Source organism: Corapipo altera, unplaced genomic scaffold, assembly GCF_003945725.1.
Source record: "Corapipo altera isolate COAL_440 unplaced genomic scaffold, ASM394572v1 69, whole genome shotgun sequence".
NCBI classification, from domain to species: domain Eukaryota; kingdom Metazoa; phylum Chordata; class Aves; order Passeriformes; family Pipridae; genus Corapipo; species Corapipo altera.
Window position 1 is genome coordinate 3723537 of NW_020884908.1, and position 25548 is coordinate 3749084.

The 25548-nt window shown below is 41.4% G+C and overlaps 1 protein-coding gene across 6 annotated transcripts in view; it reads right to left on the bottom strand.

Annotated features, from left to right (window-relative positions):
- Nucleotides 1-13257: 13257 nt before the first annotated feature.
- TTC29 (tetratricopeptide repeat domain 29) overlaps nucleotides 13258-25548 on the bottom strand; it is a 192612-nt gene continuing 180321 nt past the window's right edge. For all 6 annotated transcript variants that reach the window (XM_027652945.1, XM_027652941.1, XM_027652940.1 and 3 more), the window contains exons 11-12: nucleotides 13866-13939; nucleotides 13258-13495 (exon numbers count right to left, since the gene is read on the bottom strand). In XM_027652945.1, coding sequence (XP_027508746.1) covers nucleotides 13902-13939 — 38 coding nt within the window. In that variant the 3' untranslated portion in view covers nucleotides 13258-13495; nucleotides 13866-13901. The remainder of the gene's footprint in view (nucleotides 13496-13865; nucleotides 13940-25548) is intronic.

Sequence of the window (25548 nt, forward strand, 5' to 3'; positions counted from 1 at the left end):
GCAGGGTCATTGCCAGCAACGTGAGGCCTGTCCTAGAGCCACCGCCACTGTACTGGTCCCTGATGCTCTCTGGGCAAATGAAGAGAAAAATACCGTCAGGACAATGAGAAAAACCACCACCCTGGGTGGGCAAAAACATGATGAAGAGCCACCAGACAGCCTGAGGTCGACGCTGAATTGTACTTGCAGATGTGCCCATAGTTCTTACCACCAGGAGCATACAGGACGTGTCACTCGCTGCCCTGCACGTGGCTGGCCTGTGTTTGCTTTGTGCTTTTGCATGTGGCATTTGGGGATGGAGTCCTCTTGGGATGTGCGTGGCCTGCTGGATTTGAGAAAGGCTTACTGCATGGTGGAAAGCCCTTTCTTACCCATCTTCTTGCTCAGAACCGTCACAGCTTTTCTCTTGCCTGTGTCACCACATTACTTTGGAAGGAAAGCTGTGAAAGTAGGTGGGATAAACTTAACATTGAGTACATACATTTTTGGGGGAGGGCACTTTACAAGGAGATAGGTTTGTTGGTGCTTAATAAAACCGTTAAAACATGATGTCAAATATAGGTGTGCCCATGCCAGGTGGGGAGGGAAAGCCATGGAAAATCATTTTATGACAATGACAACATTTTATGGCAGTAGTGATGGTAGCTTTTAAGAAAGTGAAAAGCAGTTCCATTTCTTGCTATATTTTGTGGGTAGAACTTGTGCATGTGCATCAGTGAATGAACCATGTCCTGTGTGCACCCTGCTCATGGTTGTGACTCTTGGGGGCCTTCTGGCAGTGACAAGTGTGGCAACAGCCAGCAGGCAGCAGCATGAAGGGCTATGGGCCAAAGAAAAGTGTGATGAGGAGGGCTTGTGCAAACCTCAGCATAATAAAAGCCTCTATCCCACAGGTGCACACGAACATACACATACACTCTTACACACAGCAGATGTTGTGTAAAAAGAAAGGGAAAAGATATCACATTTTGAAATAGTTTTTACAATCCTGAGTTGTAAAATTTCTTTCCTGATTGCTCTTCATTTTACAAATATAGATTCTTTAAGAATACATTCTCAAAATGCAGCATTTAAAAATGACTGTGAATGTATACGCCTGGTGTTTGATAGCAACTCTCCCAAGTTTCTTGTACTTTAATACGTTATGCAAAGATGCCCACAAACTGTTCCTACTGGCCCTTCCTCACAGAGAAGAGGCATCACTCCCCGGGGGAGGCTCAGCTAGGATCCCCTTGCTAATGGATGCAGCTCATCTGTGATGGCCAGGGTGGCTGCCTGTTACCTTCTCACCTGGTTGCAATGTAAACCACTCTTCCTTTCAGCTTCCATTGGCAGGCAGACCCGAGGTGGATGTCAGTGGTGGGCTGGGGCTGGTGGAGCAGTGATCTGTCTGGTCCCTGTCTCTCTGCCCAGGTTAATCCCTTGTCTGCTCATAAAGGCTGGGGAAATACCTCCCACGGTTGGGGTGTTGAAGAGTGGTGACAGCTGATACAGCCCAGATGGTGCCCTGCTGAGGACACCATTAACACCCAGTGTTGGGGCTTGTGGCAACTTCTGCACTACAAGAAGTGTGTCACCATCCTCCCAGTGTAGTTGAGGGCATGGGATCCTTGGGAAGCCATCCAGTACAGCCCTCCCAGACCCTGGGCTAGCATCACAGGTCAGCACCTCCTGGCTGTGCCTACTCCAGGGAATGAAGCAGGACAGGACACCAGCCTGGCCACGGATGGCTCTGCCTTCACAGTGCTGTCTGGAACCAATGCAATGCTTGGCCATGGGCTGGGGACATTATCTGCTCCGAACAGGCCGTTTGGTTGTGCCCACACAGCTTCTGGGAGGCAGGGGAAGAGAGGAAGGGAATTAGCAGTCACGCAGCGCTGCTTGGCCCCAGGCTGGAGAATGGCTCCCAGCTGGTTCTGCAGACTGGCAGGGATACAGCCACCAGAGACCACCCACCACTTACCTAAAGCTTTCTCTCTTCAATAAAGCCTCTTCCCTGCTGGGGAGGTCGGGCTGTGTTTGGCCTGGATATGAAAATTGGTGCCTCCTCCCTCAACCTGCTGAGCCGCTTTGTGCCCCTGAACCAGCCAGCATTACTTTTAACTCATTGAATAGCCTGGATTAGAGCCAGGCTGCCCATGGGCTCTTGCCCACACGTGGGTTTGCCAGTCAATGGCACCAGGGCTCAGTGAGGTTCAGACCTTGCCAAGGACCTTATTTCTTGTCCTTTGGATGGTCCCAGAGCAGCCCTGTATGCCCAGCAGCCCCCACATGGGTGCCAATGAGCAGGGACAGGGCAAGTACAGGATGGAGCCAAGTGGCTGCTCTCCCGGGCAGCCCATGGGGATGGTGCATGAGGCAGCCCTGGGAAGATGGGGAGAGGGTTTTACTTCTTTAGACAGCTGTTAAAATGTTTTCATTTAATCAGCCACAGCATGTACGCCTCAGTTAAACAGCTGGCACCCGAGCTGATACACAGGGATGTGTAATTTTGATTCCTACCTTTCTGTTTCAAAGCTCTGTCGTTTTGAGCACTTTGATCCAAAGACTAAACTTATTGTGGCATATTTATGTATATGACATTTTCATTCGCTCCCTTATTTATTTATTTTTGCAAAACACATCACTGACAAGGTTTCTAGTGCCGGTGGTGCTCTGTGAAGGAAAACACATGGTCCAAGATCCAAGGCTTATGTGTGCTGCAGTAGTCCCGTTTCATACATGTCACAGTCTCAAACTGCAGTAGCAGTGGCAACCAGTGGAAGAGAGCAAGGAGAAAAGGGAAAAACCAGGCTGGGGGGGAGTGACAGTGTATTTAATGCTGTATCCCAATGGACTGACTTTTTTTGGTTTTATAAGATGAACACAAACAGCCCTGTTACCCACACAAAAACGAGACACCTCATTTCTGTTGCAACATTTTTAACATCCTTACCCATAGTTTTTAGAAGGTCTTGGACTTCACATCAAGAGAGATCTGACTGGTGTTAAAATTTAACTGGGAAGAGTGAAAAGGTTAAATTGAAAAAGTCACTCCTTAAAAAGCAATAGGGGCACTGCTGGGGCTGTTTGTTTCTTACCTTAAGAAAAGACCCTTTGACTCATGCACCTCCAAACTCTGAATCCCTGTGAAGGAACCACTGACACCAAACCTCCCTTCACCCCTCCAGATCCCTTCTTCTGTTCTTTGCCCTTATGAGTGTTTGCAGACAAGTTTTCTTGCCCAGAGGAAATCAGCAGCTGACTGGGCTGCTCCGTTAGGTTTTGTGTCAGACCTCACCCAGTGAGATTTCAACTGGGTGCATGTTTTAGGCATGACAACCTTTAAACAGTTCTTGGTTGAGTAGAGAAAAATCAGAAGCCATTGATCACATAATGGTACCTGCACATCTGAAGGAGGAAAAATCACCTGCAATTATGGGAGAAAGGACTGATATAACAGGGAATGTGGTTCATTTTCAGTCCAGGCTTTCTAGGAAGAAGACATTGCTCCACCTTTCCCATCACTTCAAAATTAAAAAGCCTCCCCTTGATCTGGGAAAGCGCTGTGCTCAGATTAAGGGCAAATACGATAAACCAAGATCTCAGAACATGTGTAGTTCTTTATTTCGAGGTACCTGTAGGCACTTTTGGCTGGCATTTCATCACACCTCAATCTTCTTTCTACTGAGGCAGAATCACTCTCATACACTGTAAAAACACATTGCTACCTTACACCCTAGGCAGTAAGCTGTAACTAAAACACGCACTTGCAACTGGATATTTTTTGTGCCAAATACCTCTGCAAAGCCAGCTGCATAACAAGTGTCACATAACAAGTCATTGTATTGCCCTACTGACAACCCCTGGTTAGAGGTACCCCACTTTGCTGCAGCTGGAAATACTCCTGGAGTACAAAACTGCCAGGAGAACGTAAATTGCAATTACAAATCTTAACTAAATATGCAGCATTGTGGCCTTTTCAATATCACATTTCTGTGGCAAGTTTTTCCATTGTGCATCATTCAGTCACATTGGGACAATTTCTTAAATAATGTAGAGGCACTTCATCATGGAACAACATTTGAGGTGATTTACAGTTCCATCTTTTAGCAGCACACCTGTAAATCGCTATAAATAATGCTAACCCCTATTAAGGAGACATCAGGGTGCTTCCAGGCAGAGAGCATTAATGGGGAGGCAGTTGTGGATGATACTGGGTAAAAACACTACCAGTTTACAACTGTTTGGGTTGCTCTGATCCACAGATCTACTAGCATAGCCCACAGCCAGGCCTGAAGATGAAGGTCCAAGTTTCAGAAGGGCAGAGTTTGGAAGGCATTTAGCAGCAGCTGGTGTACAGAGATCAGTGACATTATAGGCTTGAGTACCTTCATTCTTCTTGAGGTTGTAATGCAATTTTTAGAAATCAGATGTTTGCAGCAAAGTTTAATTTGAAACAGCTCATCATCTTTACTTATCTGAATCAACTCTTCATTTGGCAGGCATACAAGGATAAAACAAAGGAAAGCTATGAAGCAAACTAGACAGACCAAAATCCAGGTTATAGCAATACAGAGCAAATCCTGCTGTCTCAAATGTTGCTCACACCTGCAAACAGGGGAAAACAGTTGTGAAGTCAAGAATAAACACAGATAAAGAGAACTTACCCACTTTTCCTGTGCAGAAAGCCAAGTTCTGCATTCGCTTTTCAGCAGTACAGAACAGTTTCATTTTTCCTCACAGTGCAAACAAACCCACTATCATTCTGGTGGCTCACCTTTGGTCAGCCAGTGGTTTCAGGTGGTCAGAGAAAGGAGATGGTGGCTCCTCATAAAGAGGAAACTGCACATGACAACGTTTTGGCAGGAGAAATGAGGAGTGGGTGAATTGGGTTCTGCAGAACCAAATGTTAATTGAAATTGTGAAGACAGAGGGGAGACTTTGAATGAAGTAGAAGAAGGAAGGAAACAGGTCTAAGGAAAATTGGGGAAGAAAGTGCAAATGGGAAAAGAACACAACGGGCTCAGAAATCTCAGATTTACTGTAATTTGTATTTGGGTCTCAACCCAAAACCTTTCTGCTGGGGAGTCAGATTCTGACTGAGTTCTGGTGTGAACATCCACCTACCTGAAAACAGATTTTTTTTTTAAATGCTGCGATGCTGTATGTGGAAAATGACAAGAAAAGAGAATCAGGCTCCCAACCATGGAACTGGTCATGGCAAACCAGGCAAAATCACGGAAAGTACTTACCCCCAGATGGGTTATCACCATGCAGGGATGCAAAAGAACAGCTAAAGATGGCAGGATCGCTTTAAACTATGAAATAAACTTTTTCAGCTCATGGCATCATTACAAACACTTGTGTTTCAAAGGTGTTGAAGATGATTTACAGGTAAAAATTCAAAAGGCAGTACAGCCATCAGGAAGCAGTGGTGTCATGACACATAATTCAGGGCTGCCACATGCAGATTTTTAGTTCAGCTTGCAATACCTTGGAGACTTTGAAGCCTTTGCTTCAGGAGTCAAGAGCTGACCTGTCCTTCTGTTACAGGAAAGCTGTTGCAGGAAGGAGCTTTAGCATACACCTTGAACAGTCTTCAAAGGCTCAGAAACCAGAGGGAAAAGTAAAAGAGCTTCGTCTTGTCTTCATTGAACACAGTTCTCAGAAAGACTAAGTCTTGACCTATGCAATATTTTGATACAATGCACATGATGACTTTATTTAAAGCAGACTACGTACAAGTGCTGGTCTCATAGGAGAGAAACTCTAAACTATTACATGAAGCTTTTCATCCACTCATGTTGTGGAGGATGAATTCATGCAGCACGCAGCACAGCCTTGTAGCTGGTGTAGGCCTTCTCCTCTGTGGGGGTGTGGCTGTCACTCACCAGATGTGGCCACTTCCAGGCAGCTGTGTGCTGGGACAGATGCTCTTGAGATGAGACTGAACTGAGACTGAACCAAACCGACTCTGCTTTAGAGGTGCAAAGGTCTCACTTAGTGAACCTCTGGCTTACTTATTCAATACCATGACATGAGTCTGGGTTTGGTTTCACAGACTCTTTCAGATGTGATGAAGACTACCTATATATTTCTGCACCTTTTTCCTTTGAAAAAATAGTTAACTCCAGTCTCACAGTCCTGAAGATATTTCACTCATGTCTGATATTAAGAAACGTACAACAGGGACTGGAGAAATGAATCACAGTATCTGATGGTGAGATTAAACCCAGCAGCTTTCAAGGGAAAAGTGCATTGTCTCACTGATGGAAATACCCCAGCTCCCTACAGTGGGACGTGGGATCTGGGAGAAACAGTGCAGATGACTCAGGCAAGCATGCTTTTTGCAAATATATTAGTTTTTTTATTCTTCTACTTTCCTCACCATTACAGCTTGTTTTTTTATTTACTTTGTGTAAACTACCAAGTTTTCTGGCACAGATGGTCTCAGTAATTTTCTAGGCAGGTTCCACTGTCCTGAATTTTCTAATCAGGAACACAGAGGAAAGAAACCTAGAACACGAGTTATATGAGTGACCACAACCAGCAACACTGATTGAACATCACCTACTCTGAGGTGGTTTGGGGTGTGTGGATGTGCACAGCCTGCACCAGCACAGCACTCCTGGTCCCTTATGACTGTGCCAAGCCTTGTACACATAAGTTATCTTAGAGACAATTCCCATGTCTTATGGTTTAAGTGGCTCCTACTGCACTTAAAATATTCACACTGATCCTTGACATGTGTCCTGCTCCTGACACGGTCACCTTTGCCAGCCTGCAGGTTTGTGTTTCAGGAGACTGGACTGGCTTGGTCCAGGCTGGTTTCACACACAGGTTATGAACTGTCTGGCTGATGAGAGCCTTCCCCACAGACACATCAGTAAGCTTTGGTGGGGTGTTGCCCCTCAGTTATTCAGAGTATGCAGTGCCAACACTGACGGAATTATTTTTGTAGGGCCCCAAGCTCTGCTACCATTTAAGAAAGAAAGCATTTCCCACCAAAGGGAGCTGCCAACTGCGTTAAAGCCCCACACAACCTGCACAGGAGCAGTCACGTTTTACAGGCCCACACTGCAAGGCCAGATTCACCCCTCCCTCTCACATGAACAGGATTCAGTGTGACAGGAAGAATTCTAAGTGCCTTAAATCCTCACCCCTTTCTGCTTAACTGTCCCCACCTCGAGCAGTTGTTTGGCCATTTCTGCCAAATGCGCTGCAGAGTGTGAATGCATTGGTGATATTGCTCTTCCAGAACAGAGGTTTGTAGAGGTGAAGTAAAAGCAAAGGCTCTAATTCATCAAAATATTCTAATATCTCAGAGCTCCTCTGAGAGTATCAGGGCTCAGCAGACGTGAAAGCTCATTGCAATTCAGAATGTAAAAGTTAAAGGGGTTGCTGTGAGAGAGAAGCAACCAGGGGCCTGGAGACAGAAGCCAGGTAATCCCGAACTTCCCTTATCATAAATAAATTTTGTTTTAATCTGTACTGTGAGCTTGGCAAGAGCCCACTCTGCCCAGAAAGCAGTCAGCAATGCCAGGGAAACTGATTTCCTGGTACTCATGTGGAAAGGGAGAGTGTCTAATTTTCTCAGCCAACTGATGCTGAGGAGCTGGGAGGCAGATAACTCTTATGACAGAAAACAGGAGAAAATAACAGTGACCACCATGCTTCAGGGAGGGCTCTTTTAAGGGCACTACTGTGGTTAAGTCCAGATTTAAGTCACTACAATTACAAACCGTGAACTTGTGGCCAGATAGGACAATGTTTTCTGAAAACAGTTCAGGAAGACCCGGGAGCAATGTTGCCAGGGATAAAATTGCTCAGTGTAGGAGGTAAGAGCCTTTCAAAGCTGATTTACCTCTGTATATGGATAAGTATGTCCCAGATCAGGAAGTGGGACAGCTACAAAAGCTGGTGTTGGAGGAACCCAACTCCCAGAGACAAGGCTTACCTCTCATCCATCTGTCTGGTGCAGGAGATAGCAATCCTAGATGGATTTGAACCTGAGTGCGAGCCAGCAGCTATTGCCACTCCCAGACACTCCTAGAATGCTCGAACTCCCAGTCCCCCAGTTGTCCATGTGCTACTGAAAATCTGTGGTCTACTGGTTTTCTGTCCCATGTCATCCCTGCCGCAGGTGACCAAGCTGCAAAACTGAGCTGGAGAATGTGTAGCTGCTGGGACAACTTGAGACTTCCCCCCACCTTCCCCTCCTCTGGGATCCTACGTAGAGCCTGAGTAATTCTTCAGGGGCTGCAGACCCTGAGCTCCCAGAGAGGCAGGGCCATGGCCAGCACGTCCCATCTCACACAGGTCAGCTGTGCTGGAAAGTTGTCTGTCTGCCTTTCATGTGGTAACAAAACACACATTGTTAACCTTGGTGAGACAAACCTACTCATTTGGCAGGGATGGAGTCGGGATTGTAGTTACTCAGTTGCCTTCTCACCTACTGAGATTAATCCCTCCAAGCCAGCATTGCAGCAAGTGGCTCTGAATCTGGGGCTCACTTTGTCCATCCCACAGATGAGTTAAGATTAAACAGCAGGCTTTCAATTGAAGGAATCTCTTTCTCTTCCTCTGCTTGAGAGCTTGCTTCACCAACAGCCATTCTGAGCTTTTACTCTGTACTTTTAAAAACTAAACCTTTAATGTTTAGAAAGAGAAGTCTATCTCCATCACAGCTCCTGGGCTCCTCTGTGCTCAGCATCACTCTTCACTGATACGCCTGCATCAAAAGAAGACTCACACATGGAAATATTCATTAACATGTTTATCTTCAAAGACAGAACATGCATTCTATCTACCTGTAAGCATTTGTGTGGCAAATATAGAGAGGCTATGAAGTTATACTGTCAAACAAGACACGTAGTTGTTAAAAAACCCCCAAGAAGTCCTCATTCTCTTCTTTGTAGGAGCTGTCTTCAGAAATACCTGACCGAATCTCAGGACAAAGTCCTTGATGTGCACCACTTCTGAAGGCTGGTGAGTTCTCACCTCATGTATAACAGCTGAACCTCACATAACTACTCAAGACTTTAACCTATTTCTTGCATTTTTACATGTATATTATTGTTTCTTGCAGTTATGATCTACTTTTTCCTAGTAGGAAACTAAAGTGTGGCTTTAGTAATACCTATCATCAATCTTATTTATTCCATCTATTTCTAGGTAATTATATATAGTGTATTTCTTAGTCTATATTTGGATGGCCTATTTAGAGATGAATGGATTCCTTCCAGAAGGGCAATAACCTTTCTGTGACTCAAACATTAATTTTCTAAATGGCATCATAGGTGAAACAACTTATATATCATCATAATTAACAAGATATACCCTATTAATGGTCAGAAAACATGCTTTTCATAATTATAAACAGAATCCTTCCTCTCTGTTATGAATTGGTAGCCAATACTACCTGATATATCCACAGTGAAACCTACTAAAACCCTATTCAAAAAGCAATCTTAATTGCCAGCCTTGCATACCTTAGGCACTCACAAAATGTAGATTTTAGAGACATCAATATTACAGTGCAGGACTGTTCACAGATTTGCCTGCTATAATATGTTTGACAAGTTCTTTTGTTTGAATCAGACAACTGGCGTTATAGGCTACATTGATTTGCCTGCTTTCCTAACTTCATTAAAGTCAACTATGCCTGTAATTTCTCAGAGCACAGAAAAACTTGTAACTGCAATTCTTATGCTTGAGTCCTTTCTGATTGCAAAGTCTTAAGGGTCAGGGGATTAGATGCTTTCTGGGAAAACTTGGAGGAAGGATTGCAATGATAAAGAATGAGGCAGTGGAGAATAGCACTGTTCCCTATGAGGAGCCCCTTAAAAGAATTAGAGCACCTCTCATGTAAAGAGGCAAAAGACAAAAGTTCTATTATACTAATTCGAGTTCTGATCTCAGCAGATCTTATAAGCAGGACTATGTCTGACAAGAGATCACCAAAGGAAAAATGTTGGGAGAGCACTGGTAATTCAGAAAGTGGTGATTTTTCTTCTGAAGTAGCAGTGGGTCGATACCACAGCCGAGTACCAGTGAGCACTGAGCTTTCAGCTGGAGCATGTGAGGTGCTACACCGAGGCCTGCCATGACCCACAGAGCTCTGACAGTTTCTAACAGCTGAGAGGTTTATTCCAGGATCCTGTCCTAAGTATAATGTATGGATCAACATCCTGCCTAACCTCCTTGCCCCCTTAATTTGAAGGGGGAGCAGAGCCATAATTTTCCCACTGAAAAAAGTCTGTAAGGAGCAGAGCAATGCCTGCAGTCTGCTAGACTGAGAGTTACTCGTCAGACAAATAGTTACTGGGATGAGAGGCAGGTACATTTAGCTCAGTAAGCATAATTTGCTCCCAAAGCTTCCTGCCTCTGAAGAACAGAACTCACATTTACATTATTATAAGATGATGCATTTCCCCTTATTTTTATTAAAAGCTTTATGACAAAAAAGTGTTGTAAAAAAGTGCTGTTAAAAAGTATGGGAGAGTTAATGCTCTAGAGGATTGATGCATGACCATTTTTTCACAAGCATACAAGAGTTATCAAGAAGTAACAAGCTAAGATTGGCAAAAAATAGTGATGATCATGGGTGCTATTTAATATGACTACACAATAACTTTGGGGACACATACACAGAATGTTCAGTTGCTGCAGAAATCTATGTGAGGTTAAAAGCCCTTAAGAGTTTAAAACTTGTCCTTGACAAATTGCTAATTGTCTTTTCTAGAATGCCTGCATGGTTCATGTTATAATTTTTTTTTTACTATGAAGGCCAAATTCAAATATGTCATTTCTTTCAACAATATTCTGCTAAAACAAATTCCAAATATCTAAAAATAGTAATCTCTTACAAGCAGTCATGCTATACTTCTCAAGAGCAGAAGAGCTTGTAGATTAATGTGATTTTTAAAGATATTATTTATGAAATTGTATTGGTTTTATCATGTTTTTCTTATTTCATATCAATAGCATTAAAATAAAAGGGATAAACTTCAGGGGTAAACAATACAGATGGCTTTTATATTTAATTCATATTCCTGTTTCTCTTCCTGGTTTTCATAAAATGTTTAGTTCTTTTTAACACTCTAGTAAAGAGATTTGTATGCCTATGTGTGTGTATAATTGCATGTAGGAACATTTCTATACAACTTTTCAGCCTTGCAAAAGCACTCTGAACTGACATTGCTATAATAAGCTTGGTGTTCAGACAATAAAGACATCTAAATAAAATAATAAAATTATTGAGGTATTTGTAACCACTTTGCATGCATACAGCATTTTGATCAAAAATAGTCTAATAAGAGCTGGTTAATGATACATTTTTACCATTCCTTAACAGGGAGAAATCCTACTGTCACATGTCAACCAGTTACTCAGCTTGCAATCCTGAAGAAAACTGTGAATTGAGTTATTGCTATGGCAAAAGCTATTGCTTGCTCAAAGACTGTCATAAAAACTGATTACAGGTCTAATGGACCTTGCTTCAAACTCTGAATCTGGACAGCTCCGTTTAAAGGAAGGAATGGTTGGCTATTGGGAGTCACAAAGCTCTGCTTATATAGTTTAAAAGAAGGGGTTTTCTAATACATGAAATTATGAAAGCTTGCATCAATTTTCCTAAATAAAATTCAAAGGTTTCAATCCTGTTTTTATGTATATTTTGCAATGTGATACCTGCCATCTTCTGTCCTCTAACTCTTTTTCAGGCCAACAGTGATGGCAGCAGGCAAATGCCCTCTGAGGACTGTGAAGACCACAGGAGTCAGATGCTACAGGTCATGTGGGGAACCCACTGTCAGAATGTCATCAGCTCAAAATGGGAAATTCTCCACACTGAGTCCAACCTCAGTGCTTCAGATTATTTATCAGAAAGAAGCAGAATTTTAGTTTACCTTGATGGTGTGAAACTCAGAATCACAGGATGGGTCAGGTTGAAAGGGACCACAGTGGGTCATCTAATCCAACCTCCCTGCTCAAGCAGGCCATCCCAGAGCACATGGCAGAGGATTGTGTCCAGATGATTCTTGAGTATCTCCAGTGAGGGAGACTCCACAGCCTCTCTGGGCAATCTGTTCCAGTGCCACCCACACAGTAAAGAAGTTCTTTTTCATGTTCAGGTGGAACCTCCTGTGCATCAGTTTCTGCCTCTTGTCCTACTGCTTGGTATAACTGAGAAGAGCCTGGACCCATCCTCTTGGCACCCTCCCTTCAGATACTTACCAGCATTGATGAGGGCCCCTCTCAGTTGTCTCTTTTCAAAGCTGAACAGGCCCAGCTCCTTCAGTCTTTCCTCATATGAGAGATGCTCCAGTCCCTCAACCGTCTTCACAGCCCTCCACTGAACCGACTCCCGGAGCTCCATGTGTCTCTTGTACTGAGGAGCCCAAAACTGGACACAGAACTCCAGATGTGACCTCACCAGGGCTGAGCAGAGGGGGAGGATCACCTCCCTTGACCTGCTGGCAATGCTCTTCCTAATGCCCCACAGGATACCATGGGCCTTCTTGGCCCCCAGGGCACACAGCTGGCTCATGGACAGCCTGTTGTCCACGAGGACCTCCAGGTCCTTCTCTGCAGAGCTGCTTTCCAGCAGGTCATCCCCCAGCCTGTACTGGTGTCTGGGTTTATTCCTCCCCAGATGCAGGCCTGTGCATTTGCCTTTGTTGAATCTCAGACAATTCTTCTCTGCCCACAGGCCTTGCTAAAAGGGGAGTTTTGGCTTCAGTTCTGAAAATGTGACGTACAGGTATTTCACCAGATGCACTTTCATTGCTAGATACAGTTGTTTCAGCTGTGAATATAGACTGATATTGCACTTGAGACTGTTAATAGCATTCCAAATGCTTTGATTGTACAGGCTTCCAACAGTTTCATGAGTATACCCAATCACACTTTAAACAAACTTAGTTGCGTTTTGGGTCCAACCTGTGTTGTAGATTAGATCAAAATTGCACCATAGTGTGCCGCCCAGGCTGGATCTATTCTAAGCTACAGCTGAACCCCAGCCACTGAGCACACATGATAAAATCACTGGTAGTCCTGTGAATAAGTTTTTCTGAAAGGGAGAATTATATGGGCTTTAAACAAAATTCTCTGGACACGTTTGGAAACTGACCTTACAAGTCATTGAGTGGCTTGGATTCCCATTCTGTAGGCATAAATGATGTTTAATATCTTAACGGGAGCATATTGACACTTTGGAAGACATTAAGCATTAGGGGCACAAAGTATAAACTTTCTGTTCTACTGCTCTTTTTCTTTTTTTTTTATTTATTTCAACAACACCAGCTATTTTTGATAAAAACATGTAATACACATTGAAGCCACGTTTCAGTCATAATATATCTTAGAGCTCTCAGATATTTGTACTGCAACACTGCTCCCATTTTAATGACAAAATCCCTGCTGAAATTTCTACTTTGTTGCATGTCTCCTCAAGGATCTTCCTGTACTCATTATACATCTATCAGCTCCTCTGTCAGTAAGGAGGCATCCTCTAGAATGAAAAACAGCAAATAGAAAAATAGTAAAATGTCATAAGTTTATGTATATATATCAATATCTACATATTTTATACTTGGGTTCAGCATCTGATTAATAGATCTTTTCTGTCTCAAAGGCTTATGTCTGTAAATTAAAAGCAATTACATGATCAAAGGCAGTTAAATTCTAAAACACATGTAAAAAATCTGAGGGAAGTGTGAATTCATTCATTTATGAGCAGTAAAAATATTGTTATTTGGACAAAGTAAAATAGAGATGATGTGGATTTCCCATCAAAATCAGGTTAAGTGTTGATAGCAATGACAACTTGCAAAAATCAGCATATTGGTATAAAGATTATGAATTAAGAACAAATACCATACCAGGAAGGAACTAGAACTGGTGTCTTGGATAGAGGCTCACAGAGGCTTTGAGGCACTTGTTTCTTTATCAAGTTCTGTTATTTAAAAAAAACCAAACCATGCATTAGTGTTTTAGACTCACAACACTCTTAATGGTAAAAAGCCCTAGAAGGTTTATTTGAAAAACATGTAACACAGTAAAAAGTCACAAGAGAAAGAAATCTAAGACAACACAAAGGTGAGACACATAAGATGTAGTCCCAGAAACACAACACTGACAGGGATTTCTGCTTTTATTTCTTGCACTCCTGTGCAGCAGTTCTCCAACGGGCTGGTTTTACAGGACAGGTCCAGGTGGGACCAGCTAATGAGCCAACAAGGGAGATGCATTTGGGAGAAGCTGATGGCAAAGAGAGCACTGAAAGATGGCAGAGAGTAAGAAGACCATGCAGGGGAAGAAGTGAGCAGTGCAGGAAACAAGAGTAGGGTGAGGAGGTTGAATAGGAAAGGCTGTCACCTCTCAGGGGATGTGATCTAAAGAATAGGTGGCTGGGAGGCCATGGCTTAACTCTGCAGTTCTTGACAGCCACAAGCTTCTTTTGCTCCCATGATCTGTGATGCTCACCCTTGTTCCTTCCTCACTCTATTTTCATACCAAATTCCCACCTCCTTGCTGCACTTTCTGTTCTGTTCCCAGTGACTCTTTGTCAGCACACCTCCCTCTGCCTCATTACAGCCACACCACCCCTGGGGAGTTGTTTCTTATTTTGGGAACTACTGATCTGGTTCACCTCCTCAAATGAAGGAAGTGCACATATATCTAGTCCATCCTGACATCTATTCTCAAAGGTTTCTGATGAAGGCTGTTTCACAACATCCCTAATCTCTCTGTTCCAGTGCTTCACAATCTTATCACTCAGTTTCTTCCCTAATACTTAAGATAAATATTTATTGCAAATTAAACTGAACTTTTTCTTGTTTTACCTTTGGTAGACGTGAAAAGCAATGGAACATTGTCTTCTTTTATAATAACTCCTTATAGCTTGAGAGACTATTTTCCTTTCTCTAATCTTCTCTTTCTGAGGCTGTGCAAATCCAGTCTCTTCAATATTTGAAAGGAACTCATGTTTTCTGACCTCTGTATAATCCTTAACTGGATCCTCCTCGGTTTGTCACTACCTGTGATGCCTAAACTGGACTTTGTCTTTCAGTCTCAGCAATACCAATCGTGCTTATATGGCATCCATTCATGTCCAAAATAAATACATTTACACAGTTCTAGTGGGGATGAAAAATAATGTTCAAAGCAGTGTCTCTGCTGGTGCAACATTTGGAACAGATTAAAGCTACTGGACCACTCAAGACTCAATAAGATTTCTGTTTCATCATATCATAGGCTTTTATTAAGTATAATTGCTGACTATCACTTCCTCCACAGTTTACAAGTAAGAGTAGGATAAGCAAATCTATGAAGAATACCTGAGAATTAGTGTTAAGTTGTATATGAAGTCTCATTTTGTATGAGGGCACTGTGTATGTTAGTGGTTTACTCTGTATTTAACAATGTAATTATTCCAGGTAACATGTTCTGAAACCAGGCCTAAACTATATCAGTGGAAACTCCTTTTCATAGCAGACCTTGTCTAAATGAAAAAAAATCTAATAAAACCCAATTGAATACAAGGGCCTGTGCTTGGTTTGGTTTAGGCACTCAAACAGTGTGAAGCAGCCGAGACCCCCAGGCAGCTCAGAGGTGCCAACAGGGGTCAGAACTACGTTGTTCCACCCCAGCTTTACGCCAGCACAGCTGGTTATTGCTCTTTCTAGAGGAGTCTCTTTGTCGAAAAAGTGGTGCCAGACAGGTGGGTGATTCAAGCCCAAAATGTGACCAGGTACAGTAACACGTATTTCCAAGTAAATTCACATAAAAGCGTCTCTGACTGTGACGTATCTTGCACATGCAAAAGACTGTGGGGATGTGTATGTGACAGATGGGGAGTTAGAGCATAAATTGCTTTTCTCATGCACCTTTTGGCCTTTTGCCTTCACACTTGGACACCAAGCTATTATTGCCTGATTAACAGTTCTGCCCTCCCAGCATATAATAAGCGTATCAAGGATAACTGATGGAATATGAGCCATAAATGTTTTCTTGGCATTTGTTTGGCCTATGCTATTTGGGAACAATAAAAGCATCTCATATTCATAATGATAATACATATATACCATCACAGATCACATCATCAAGCATTCTCCTCCCATCTTATTGTGTTGTGCAAAATGTGGAGATAAACATTAATATGTATTAATAGCATGTAAATACAATTAATCATAATAGAATGTTCCTGACATGTTACCACTGCTGTTGATAAAATATAATTAAAATTGTCTGACCGAATTTTCAGTGTGGCTAGAATTGGCGTCTCTATTCTTGCTGTTTACGTGTCCCTATCTAAAGAATGTTACACTTCTAAAAATCATGTTATTTCATTATGTTCCTGGGAAAAAGCAATGCAGGGCTGCAAGACCTTTACACGATGTAATGAATGAAAAGTCATATAAAAGAATGAAAGCTTGCAAAACGTACACCTACAAAGACTGAAGCTACAACTAACTCCTGAGAGGACAGGAATTTTACGCACCATTCTCTCAAAAGATTATAAAGAAAATGAAAGAGGCAACACCTGTGTTCCTGAACTTGCATGCCCATGCAATGGGAGAGCATTCAAATCCAAGTTTTGCATTGTTCAGAGACCGTTGGAATCTATTAAACAAGAATTTCACTGAAAGCTCCAAGAAGTGATGAAGTCATAAGAGCACTATTGTTTTGGGCAGCAGAAACTGCTTTGGGAAAAAAATAGACAATATTCCGAGGAGATGACAAAAGTAAGAATGAGGGTAGCATGCAGAAGGTGACCCAGAAACCATTTTTCACTGTCTCTTCCAATGCAAGAATGAGGTGGGATATACTGAAAGCAGCAGGTGGTGGCCTTGGATACAAAGGAAGGGCTTCTTTGTTCGTTGTAAACTTATCCTTGGAACTCCCTGCTGCAGGATGCTGAGGATGCACAAGTTTTGTGCTGGCTCAAGAAGTGACATGGCAAACAGATAGGAGAAAAGCCCGTAGCCTCTCCTTCTCTTGCACAATAGTCAACTTATTCAAGTGGCATGTAATCCCATAACACATAACACAACACCTCAAACAAAATATGATAACAGTGCTGTTATGTTTTTACATGTTTTCAGGTGCACACACGCAAACAAGGCCACATCTGCAACGCCTGTTAACAAGAGCGAACTCTTGCTATATTGTACATACAAAAGTAGTAATACAAGGCAACAGTGTTTTCATTACATATATTTTCCTCTAACAGAATTAATTCCACATATTCAGATCCACTATTAGCCAATACTGCATCTTTGTCACAAAAGGGAGAGAAAGCAAGACTATCTCAACATATTATCACGTTGGTGTAATGAGCTGATGAGATATAACCCATTACTGTAATTTAAAAATTACTTGCATTTTTAAAGGTCATGCAGCTGTTTTCAGTTATGTAATCTGTAGAATGATGGAGTAGGAACAAAGATAGAGCATAAAATAATATTACTGCCAACAATATGCACATCACACACTTGTAGACAATCTTACTGCTTTTTTTCTGTCTTGATAAATGAAAATTGACGCATTGCATTTTTAAAAGCAGGTTGGGCCAACCTGTTTAACCACGTATCCTGACTAGGTTCACTTGGAATGGAGGTAGTTGTACTTGGAGGTTTTATGAATATAAAGATTAATGAATTTGTACAATTTGGGCATGCAAACCATTTTTATCAGGCATATTCCATTTAGAATAAGCAGTAAACCATATATAAGGGTTGTGTCAAAGTTTACTGAATAGGGCCCTTGGTAGCTAATGTAACATTTCTCCAACAAATCAAAGGTATTGTTCTATGCTCACATGAATATACAGTAGCCATTACCTTAAATTTAAAACTCACTGTGAGCAGCAAACACACTGTGGGGATATGAAGGCCATATTGTATCAGTGGAGTCTGCAGAGATTTTCTTCATACGGCTTTGCCCGGTTGAAATATATGTTGCAGTTGAAAGCTAAAGGGATTACTTTTGAATAGTCATCACAAAGGTTGATTATATTCGTATATCATTTAGCTGGACCCTGCAGGCTATTATTCCATTAGCTGTGCTGGCCCTGCACTGTCAAAAAGTTGATCATATAATGTAAAAAGGTTACATGCTCTGTTAAGGTATGTGAAGTAACTCGAAACAGTAATCTTTTAAGAGCAGTACAGCTGTGTACTTGAAGGTAGATTGCATTTAAAATAAATACCCGCAAAATGGAATAAATACAATAAACCTACTACCTCTGTTCCTTATTTTTCCTTCTTTGAATAGGCTGTATACAATTTGAGTCATTTAATTGTACCAGGTAAGATATTGGCTAGAGAGTATTTTTTCATCCCCACGTCCCAAGAACTATACCTCAAAATAGCTGCGTCTTTACACGAAACCCTCACGGAAATTATGTTTCTGGTGAAACAGATTTGCTGATTATATTCCCCTTGCACATGCAAATACACACACACAAACACACACACACACACACACACACACACACACACATTTTCTTCCAGTGCTTAATAAAATGGATCTTCAGACGGTTCCATTATGTGGATGCCTTAATATTATTTTATGCTAAAACATGGACAGCGCATTAGATTGAAAGCATCTTACTGTTCCATAAGGCAGAGTAATCATGGGCTATCCCTAGATAGCAAATGCTCCCATTGGGGAAACAATACCAACAACACAGGCTAATGAATCACAGCAGTTATTAATCATGGGCATTTGTAAGAGCCCCATATAATAGAGATGAACTCTCAAGATTAGAAAGGTTAGAAGGTGGGACCGAGAAAAAGACAGGAGATCATCCAACTGCATTTCAGAATAAGTTTATGGACGAATATTTGCTTCAGTACAGTCACTCCCATGCTGGCCTCAGTCTTTCTGAGAGGGCAGAGAAAGAGAAACAATTCAGTCGCCTCGGTTCACTCAGCTTTCAGATCCTTGTAGGACAATTTGGCAAAAATAAATAAATACATAATCACACACATACAAGGCCCTTAGGGCTTATGGCCTAGTTAGAAGTGAGACAGTGCTTCTTTTATTAAACAAAGTTGTTTAATTTAGATTGTAACATCAAGAATTAGTTCTCTTTCAGTACATGGTATATATTATTCAGAGCAATGAATGAGTCTTTATGAGTACAAATGGGAGCCTTTAATGAACTGCAGCAAGCACTTGAGCAGGTAGGTTTCTCTGAATAAAGGCTTCACAGATGGGTAAGTTTATGAATGAGAAGAAGAATTTATTTCATATGCTTTGAAGAGCCTACTTGGATTATGGCACTATAAAGAAAGTGCAAGGTTTTTCTGGTTTGGGTGAGAAAACCTAATGGGAATATGAATTTTTCCCTGACTAATAACTTCAATTGTTTACTTATTCATATTCAACAGTCTTCAGATAAATTAATCTTCCTCTCTTACATAGTTTGGGTGAGTTCCAGACATTTGTACAACACTGGAAATCTCTCTTGATCTTACATTTTTCTGTTCTGTTTGTTGTTATACTCTTGTCTGGGACAGTATAGTATAGCAACATCTTTTACACAAACTATTTGTTGAATATTAATTTTAAATAACAGGTCATATTTTTGACTGTAGGTAGAAAACCAAGGATTTTTCTCAAGGCCAAAATATGACACTGTGTCTTTTGTACACCTGGACGTTAGAGATCAGAAAAATTCTACACAAATATTGATGACACAGAGTATTCAGCTTTGAAAAATAACCATCAAGAAGATCACTTCAAACATGAAGAAACCCAAACAAAATAGCTGCCAGTTTTTAGTTTTACCTTTACTATCAACAAATTCTACATAAAATCCAAACTACTGGCTTAAAATTTCAATACAGCATCTCATCTCTGGGTCTACTCCAACACAAGGTAGGGAGAAATTAGGGAAACAATATTTCCAATTCAGTGTCTTTAAACTTTCTCAGTCAAAGGCACTTTTCCAGCAACACGAAGCAGGTGAGCATCTGCCCAGCTGGTTATTTAAAGTTTCCACAGAGCAAAGGAGAATTCCCAGATGGCCCAGAGAAGGGTTTCTTTTCTTTCACTACCACCCCTCCCCAGTCCAGATTCAGAATGAAGATCACAACTGGAACCTGCTTGTTCTCTCCTAAAGATAGGACAAGTCCCAGAGGGACCTGCTGAGAAAGCAAACTTCCGAGCAAAGGCTCTCGGAGAAGCTAGACTTGCCCTTGGCTACCCTGAGGAGCTGGTGAGGAGAGAACACACAAACAGTACAAAAACACTTCTACTACCTCTGTCTCTGCAGAGAGCATGAGCTATCACTAAAGATTGAGCCCAAAAGCTACTCAGAAATCCTTATGAAAGGAAACCCTTATCATGCTCACAGAAGCGCTATTTTATAGTCTCAGAGAACTTTTGCCAATATTTTCAGAGATATTCCTACAGATTTTTACAGAAATGTGTCTACCTCAGTGATATATGCACAGAAGTTTTAACATATATCTTTGGAGTTATGAACGAAATTTATTCTCATTGCAAAGGGCAAAGAAACACTAAGTGGACTGATGTTTCTGACAACATACTGATCATAACAGAAGCAGCATATTTGTTGCCAGTTTGTGAGCAGAATTATCATTTTATCATTTATTCAGTTTAAAACAAAGCAAAGCTAGGTATTTCAGGTGCTCTGGAAATAATTACAATACAGTAGATGTGAAAACACAGATTTCAGACATAGTGACGATTCTGACACCAATTCACACCAAAGCCACTACACTGAAAAATTCTTGCTGATTTCCCCCAAATCACTACAATCCTTGTCCTGCAAAACTTTTCAGTACTCTGCTTGAGAATGTACTTTTTGCACTTACTGTGCAACTTCCTTGCATGACTACACACAAAACTTTATCCTTTATCCTCTACTCGTATAGACATAGTGCATTTTGTCTGTTAAGCACTTGGTGTAAAGGTACAATTAGAACCTGCAAGACAGGATAGCAGGACATATCTTCATACCTGCATTTTGTAAACACCATCTCCTACCCATGGAGGAAAACATGCCACTGAACAGAGGAGCTCAGTACTACACACTGGCAGTGTGTAATATTTATTTCTGAATATGCAGCTTGGTGTCTTCAAAGGACATGGCTGTCAGAGTGCTTAGCACCCCTTTCTCTGAAATTCAGGTTCCTCACAGGTGTCCCAAGGGAGGGAAAGCTGAGAACACAGGTTACTTAAACATGTCCTCTTGCTTAACTTCATGCCATTAGGATACTGAGGTTCAAATACAGTATCAGGCTGCTCTGACTACAAGTATCTCTGATTTTAGTTCTTTTTACTTTATCTCCCTATTTTGACATGAGCATTCTATGTAGTTTTGTTAAGAGTTTCTTGTTCTGCAGATCTCATTCTTTATGTTCTGGTTTGGCTCTGTGTTTTCTGGCCTCTAAAGGTGTACCTACTCTTCTGTAATTAGATGTAAGAGGAGCTCCTCACAGTTGAGACTTTCAGCATCTCCAGTGACTACTCTGCCTGGTGGCTCACAAATCTGAGGTCTCTATAATGTGGGGGTTTTTGCCTCGAAAACTGTCTTCCAAGAGCTTAGCCAAAGGTATCACCTAGGTACAGAAATGGAAGCCAGTGAAGCAGAGAAAATCCAGCAATGCATCTGCTAAAGAAAAAAAAAAAGAATGCCAGGGAGATTTTTTTTCTCCTTACTTGACTTTAGCTTTACATCTTCTAGTGCACCTTAGGCATGAGTGCATTGTCTCTGGCTAAGGAGATGTAGGAAAGTGTCTGGAAGATTATGTTCTTTAAAAAGAAGATACGGACTCCCTTATGGAAGTATCAGTTTTCTTGTGACTGACGTTGTCTGGGGAGAATATTGTTCCCTGTAGCAGCTGAAGTCCCCCTCTAAGACTGATACAAAGTGCTCCTACTTATCTCTTAAAAATAACCAGCAAAAAAACAGTTGCTGGAAATAAAGGTCCTGATTTATGCAGGGTCCTTGCAGTCACATGTGGTGTCACGGATATAATGCTATGGGAGATACCTCTCCCACAGACACTTTGGAGAAGGTCCTTTGTCTCAGCCTTCCTCGCTGAGATCATACAACCATAGATCAGACCTACTTCTCTTCACCAGGGATTGGGAACAATACTTTTACTGGTCAGAGAAATGTACAGTGTTTGGTTTCTCCCTCTTAGTTTTTGAATTTATGGCCACGTTCTTCCAGACAACATGGGACAACTTGAAAGGCCACTACTTGTCTTCTGTCTTCACAGATAAGTAGAGAACTCCAGCTTTCACGCCAGTCAACCACTTCTTTTGATGAGAAATAGATTCGCATGAAAAAAAGATTACACTGAAAAATGGAAATGGATTTTCTGTTTTATTAGCAGTCAGCATAAGACTTGTGAGCTGCTTTAGAAAGTTATAGAACTACAGAGACTTTCAAGAACATGCCAGTAGAAGCTAGAATTTAAAAATAAATGCTCTGGCTACTCTGGGCCCAATTCTCAAGTGGATGCAACCAGTGCAGTTCACTGAAGTTAGCATGGCTATGTCAGCTTTGCCAAATTGCTTTTTAGAAAACATTTGACTTCAGGAATTTTAAATTCACTTTGAATTATGCCATACCAATCACATTGTTTTGCTCTAGATACAGCAGAGCTTAGAAGAATCCACCAGGCAAAAAAATGTCTTCCTAAAGTAAAAGATGTTGCCCTTGCCATTCCACTCCTCGACCACAGTGACGAGGCTGTGATGAGAGTCACCACCAGGTACTCTCAGTGTGGCAGACACTTAATGAGGCTGAGGGGAGGCACATACTTTTAAGTACAAGGGACTGAGAGCAGCAGCGGGTGATCTGGTTTCTTTTGGATCTTTTCCACAACCACAATGTAAGGGGAGAAAAGGACATAGGGTTATTCACGTGTTGCTGCTCCATTCTGTCCTTCACAAAGGCATCAGTGGAAGCAGAAGCAGACACCATTTTGGTTACAGCTGGTGCTGGTTTGAAGTCCCTTCCTAAAATGAGGTAAATCATGTGAAGTCACCAGATGAGAAATAAGGAAAGATTTTTTCCTCAGGGCACAAGTCTGACAGAGATTCTGGCAGAATTTTTTAAAAAAACCAAACAAACCCTGTTCCCACAATCCAGGAAATCCATTTTGAAATTATCTTAGTTTTGAAAATATCCTAATTTCCCCAAATTTATAAAGCAAATGTAGAACTTAAGATGAATTAGCTATTTGAACATATTGGGGACCCCTTGACTGTGCCACAATCCCCTTCATGGGAGGCTATGAGTATCTCTTTGGAAGCTGGATAAATTCCAAGAATTAGGTAGAAGACTCTTGGTAACAGTAATCTGATAATTTAACACCAGTCTGTACTCAGATGAATGTTTGGTGCTTTCATAGGAAAGCAGGTCTTCACAGTAAAAACAATACTGTAGCTTTCTCCTTAAAATCCATGTTGGAATTTGCGTGTTCTGATCAAATCACAGTCCTACCTCATAGCAAACCTCACGAGGTATAATAGACAAAATTTACAACTATAAATTAGAATAAGACACCCCTGCTTGGAGGTTTCAGAGTCTCCAAGCAAAGCCTTGTTCCAACAGAAGGAATATTTCACAGGCACAGATCTTGAAGATCGCCCTTCTTCTCTACAGCAGAGCCCTGGTTTGATCCTGCTGTGCAAGTTCATTTACTAGGCACAAAACTAGAAACTGTACCTTGGCTTCTTCTGGGTTCTGCTAGGATTGTACCTATTACACGATGAGCCATCTGAGAAGGATTTTTGTAATGGGAAGGAATAAAAATGCCAGCCTTTCTCAGAAGCTTCGTTTGAGCTGCGCCTGGATTTGCGGTGAGGTCTCCAGGCTGTGCCAGAGCAGCGCTCCCGGTAACACGAGCCACGCATCCTCGGCACCCACGGGAACCCGGAGTGCACACAGGGAGCACGGCGGGTCACAGGCGAGCCTGCCAGGCTGATGGCAGCGGGATAACAGCCTTGGGAAGGTTTGCTTGCCCAGGCTGCAAATCTCTCCGGTGAACTGCTCGCTGTGGCTCTATTTCTTTCTTAATCTTTGCACCTCTGTTTAATTCGTCGCTGCTTTAGGGACCTGTTGTAACACAGCAGTTAAAAAAAATATTCACATGTACTGTGGGGCCTCCCCGAAGAGCACTAACTTGACACGCAGGCCGTGACAGCTGGGCTTGGACTACTAAGAAATCTAATCCAGGGTTTCCATCATCTCAGTTGTTGCCTTTCTTTCATTACAGTTTGACTCAGCCCCTAATGGATTCAGCTTTATAAAATCAGAAAAAGAGGAAAAGAAAGCGATTTATTCATGTTTCACTAGGGCTCACAGAAGACATGAATCTTCTCTAAAAATGCAAATTATTTTGTGCCACACAAGTGAGACTGGGCAGCTAAAGCTCTTAGCGGAAGGGCCTTTCCCAGGGCTAATGTTTTTATACCCAGTGATTGAATAAATCGATCCCTTTATTATCACATCTCTTTTACTCTCCTTTTTCTTCAGAAGAACTTAACCAGAGGTACCAAAGCACCCTTTTTAATTCTAAGAAAACTGATTATGCGTGTTAATTTTGTTTTTAATCCCAGGCATATCAAAACAAACACCACAGTCATGCGTAGCAGAAATCAATATCTCTTAAGCATCAAGTTGGTAAAAACAAGGATTTAGTTAGAATCCAAGATGTAAAAGACTAATGTAAAAACTAAGCCCTTATTTATGTAATGTGCCTTTATACAAGCTCAATATAAACCTGAAAGAAACTATTGCAGAAGAGCAGAAATGGTTTACTTGCACTGCATCAAAAATGACCCCATAAGACCTCCTTTACTGAGATAGCCCAGATATTTAATGTGAACATATGTTTTTAAAGGATTTCTTGTCTTATGTCCAGTCATTCTTGTTAATTCATGGGACAGCATACTGCAGATGTGCTCTTTTCTATGTTATATAAAGCAAAAATTACATTTAACAAGTGTAAGGTTGGTCATAAAAAATAAATAAAAATAGACTCTTAAAAGCTGGGAAATCACAAAGTGAAGCTATAAGTCATTCTTATTGAGAAGGGTGAGGACAATGTGAAATAAAACTTGCACATCTATGAAGAGGCATTCCTAATATGCCACCACATGGTTGTTATTTCACATTCTGTATAGGTTACTTTCATCAGCCCAATATTTCTTTCTTTAGGATAAGCTGCAATGCACATTTTCACTAGATGCCCTTTCTAGTCACTGACTTCAATTTTAACAGTAATTAAATTAAACATTTTGAACCTGTTTAATATCTGCAAGTTCATTTTCTTGAAAGAACAGACAACAAAGTCAGTGTTAGTTTTTGTGTGTTCTACTTCTGGGTAAGAACTGCAAACTACATGTTTGTTTAAGAGATTTGTTGATGCAATTGTTTAATATGCAAATGAAACAACTTTCAGATTAGTTTCCTAATACTAGTACAAATCTAAGTACCAATATGAGCACAGTATTCACATGCAAACTAACCATACCATTATGATTGGTATTTAATTCTGTATGGTTTTA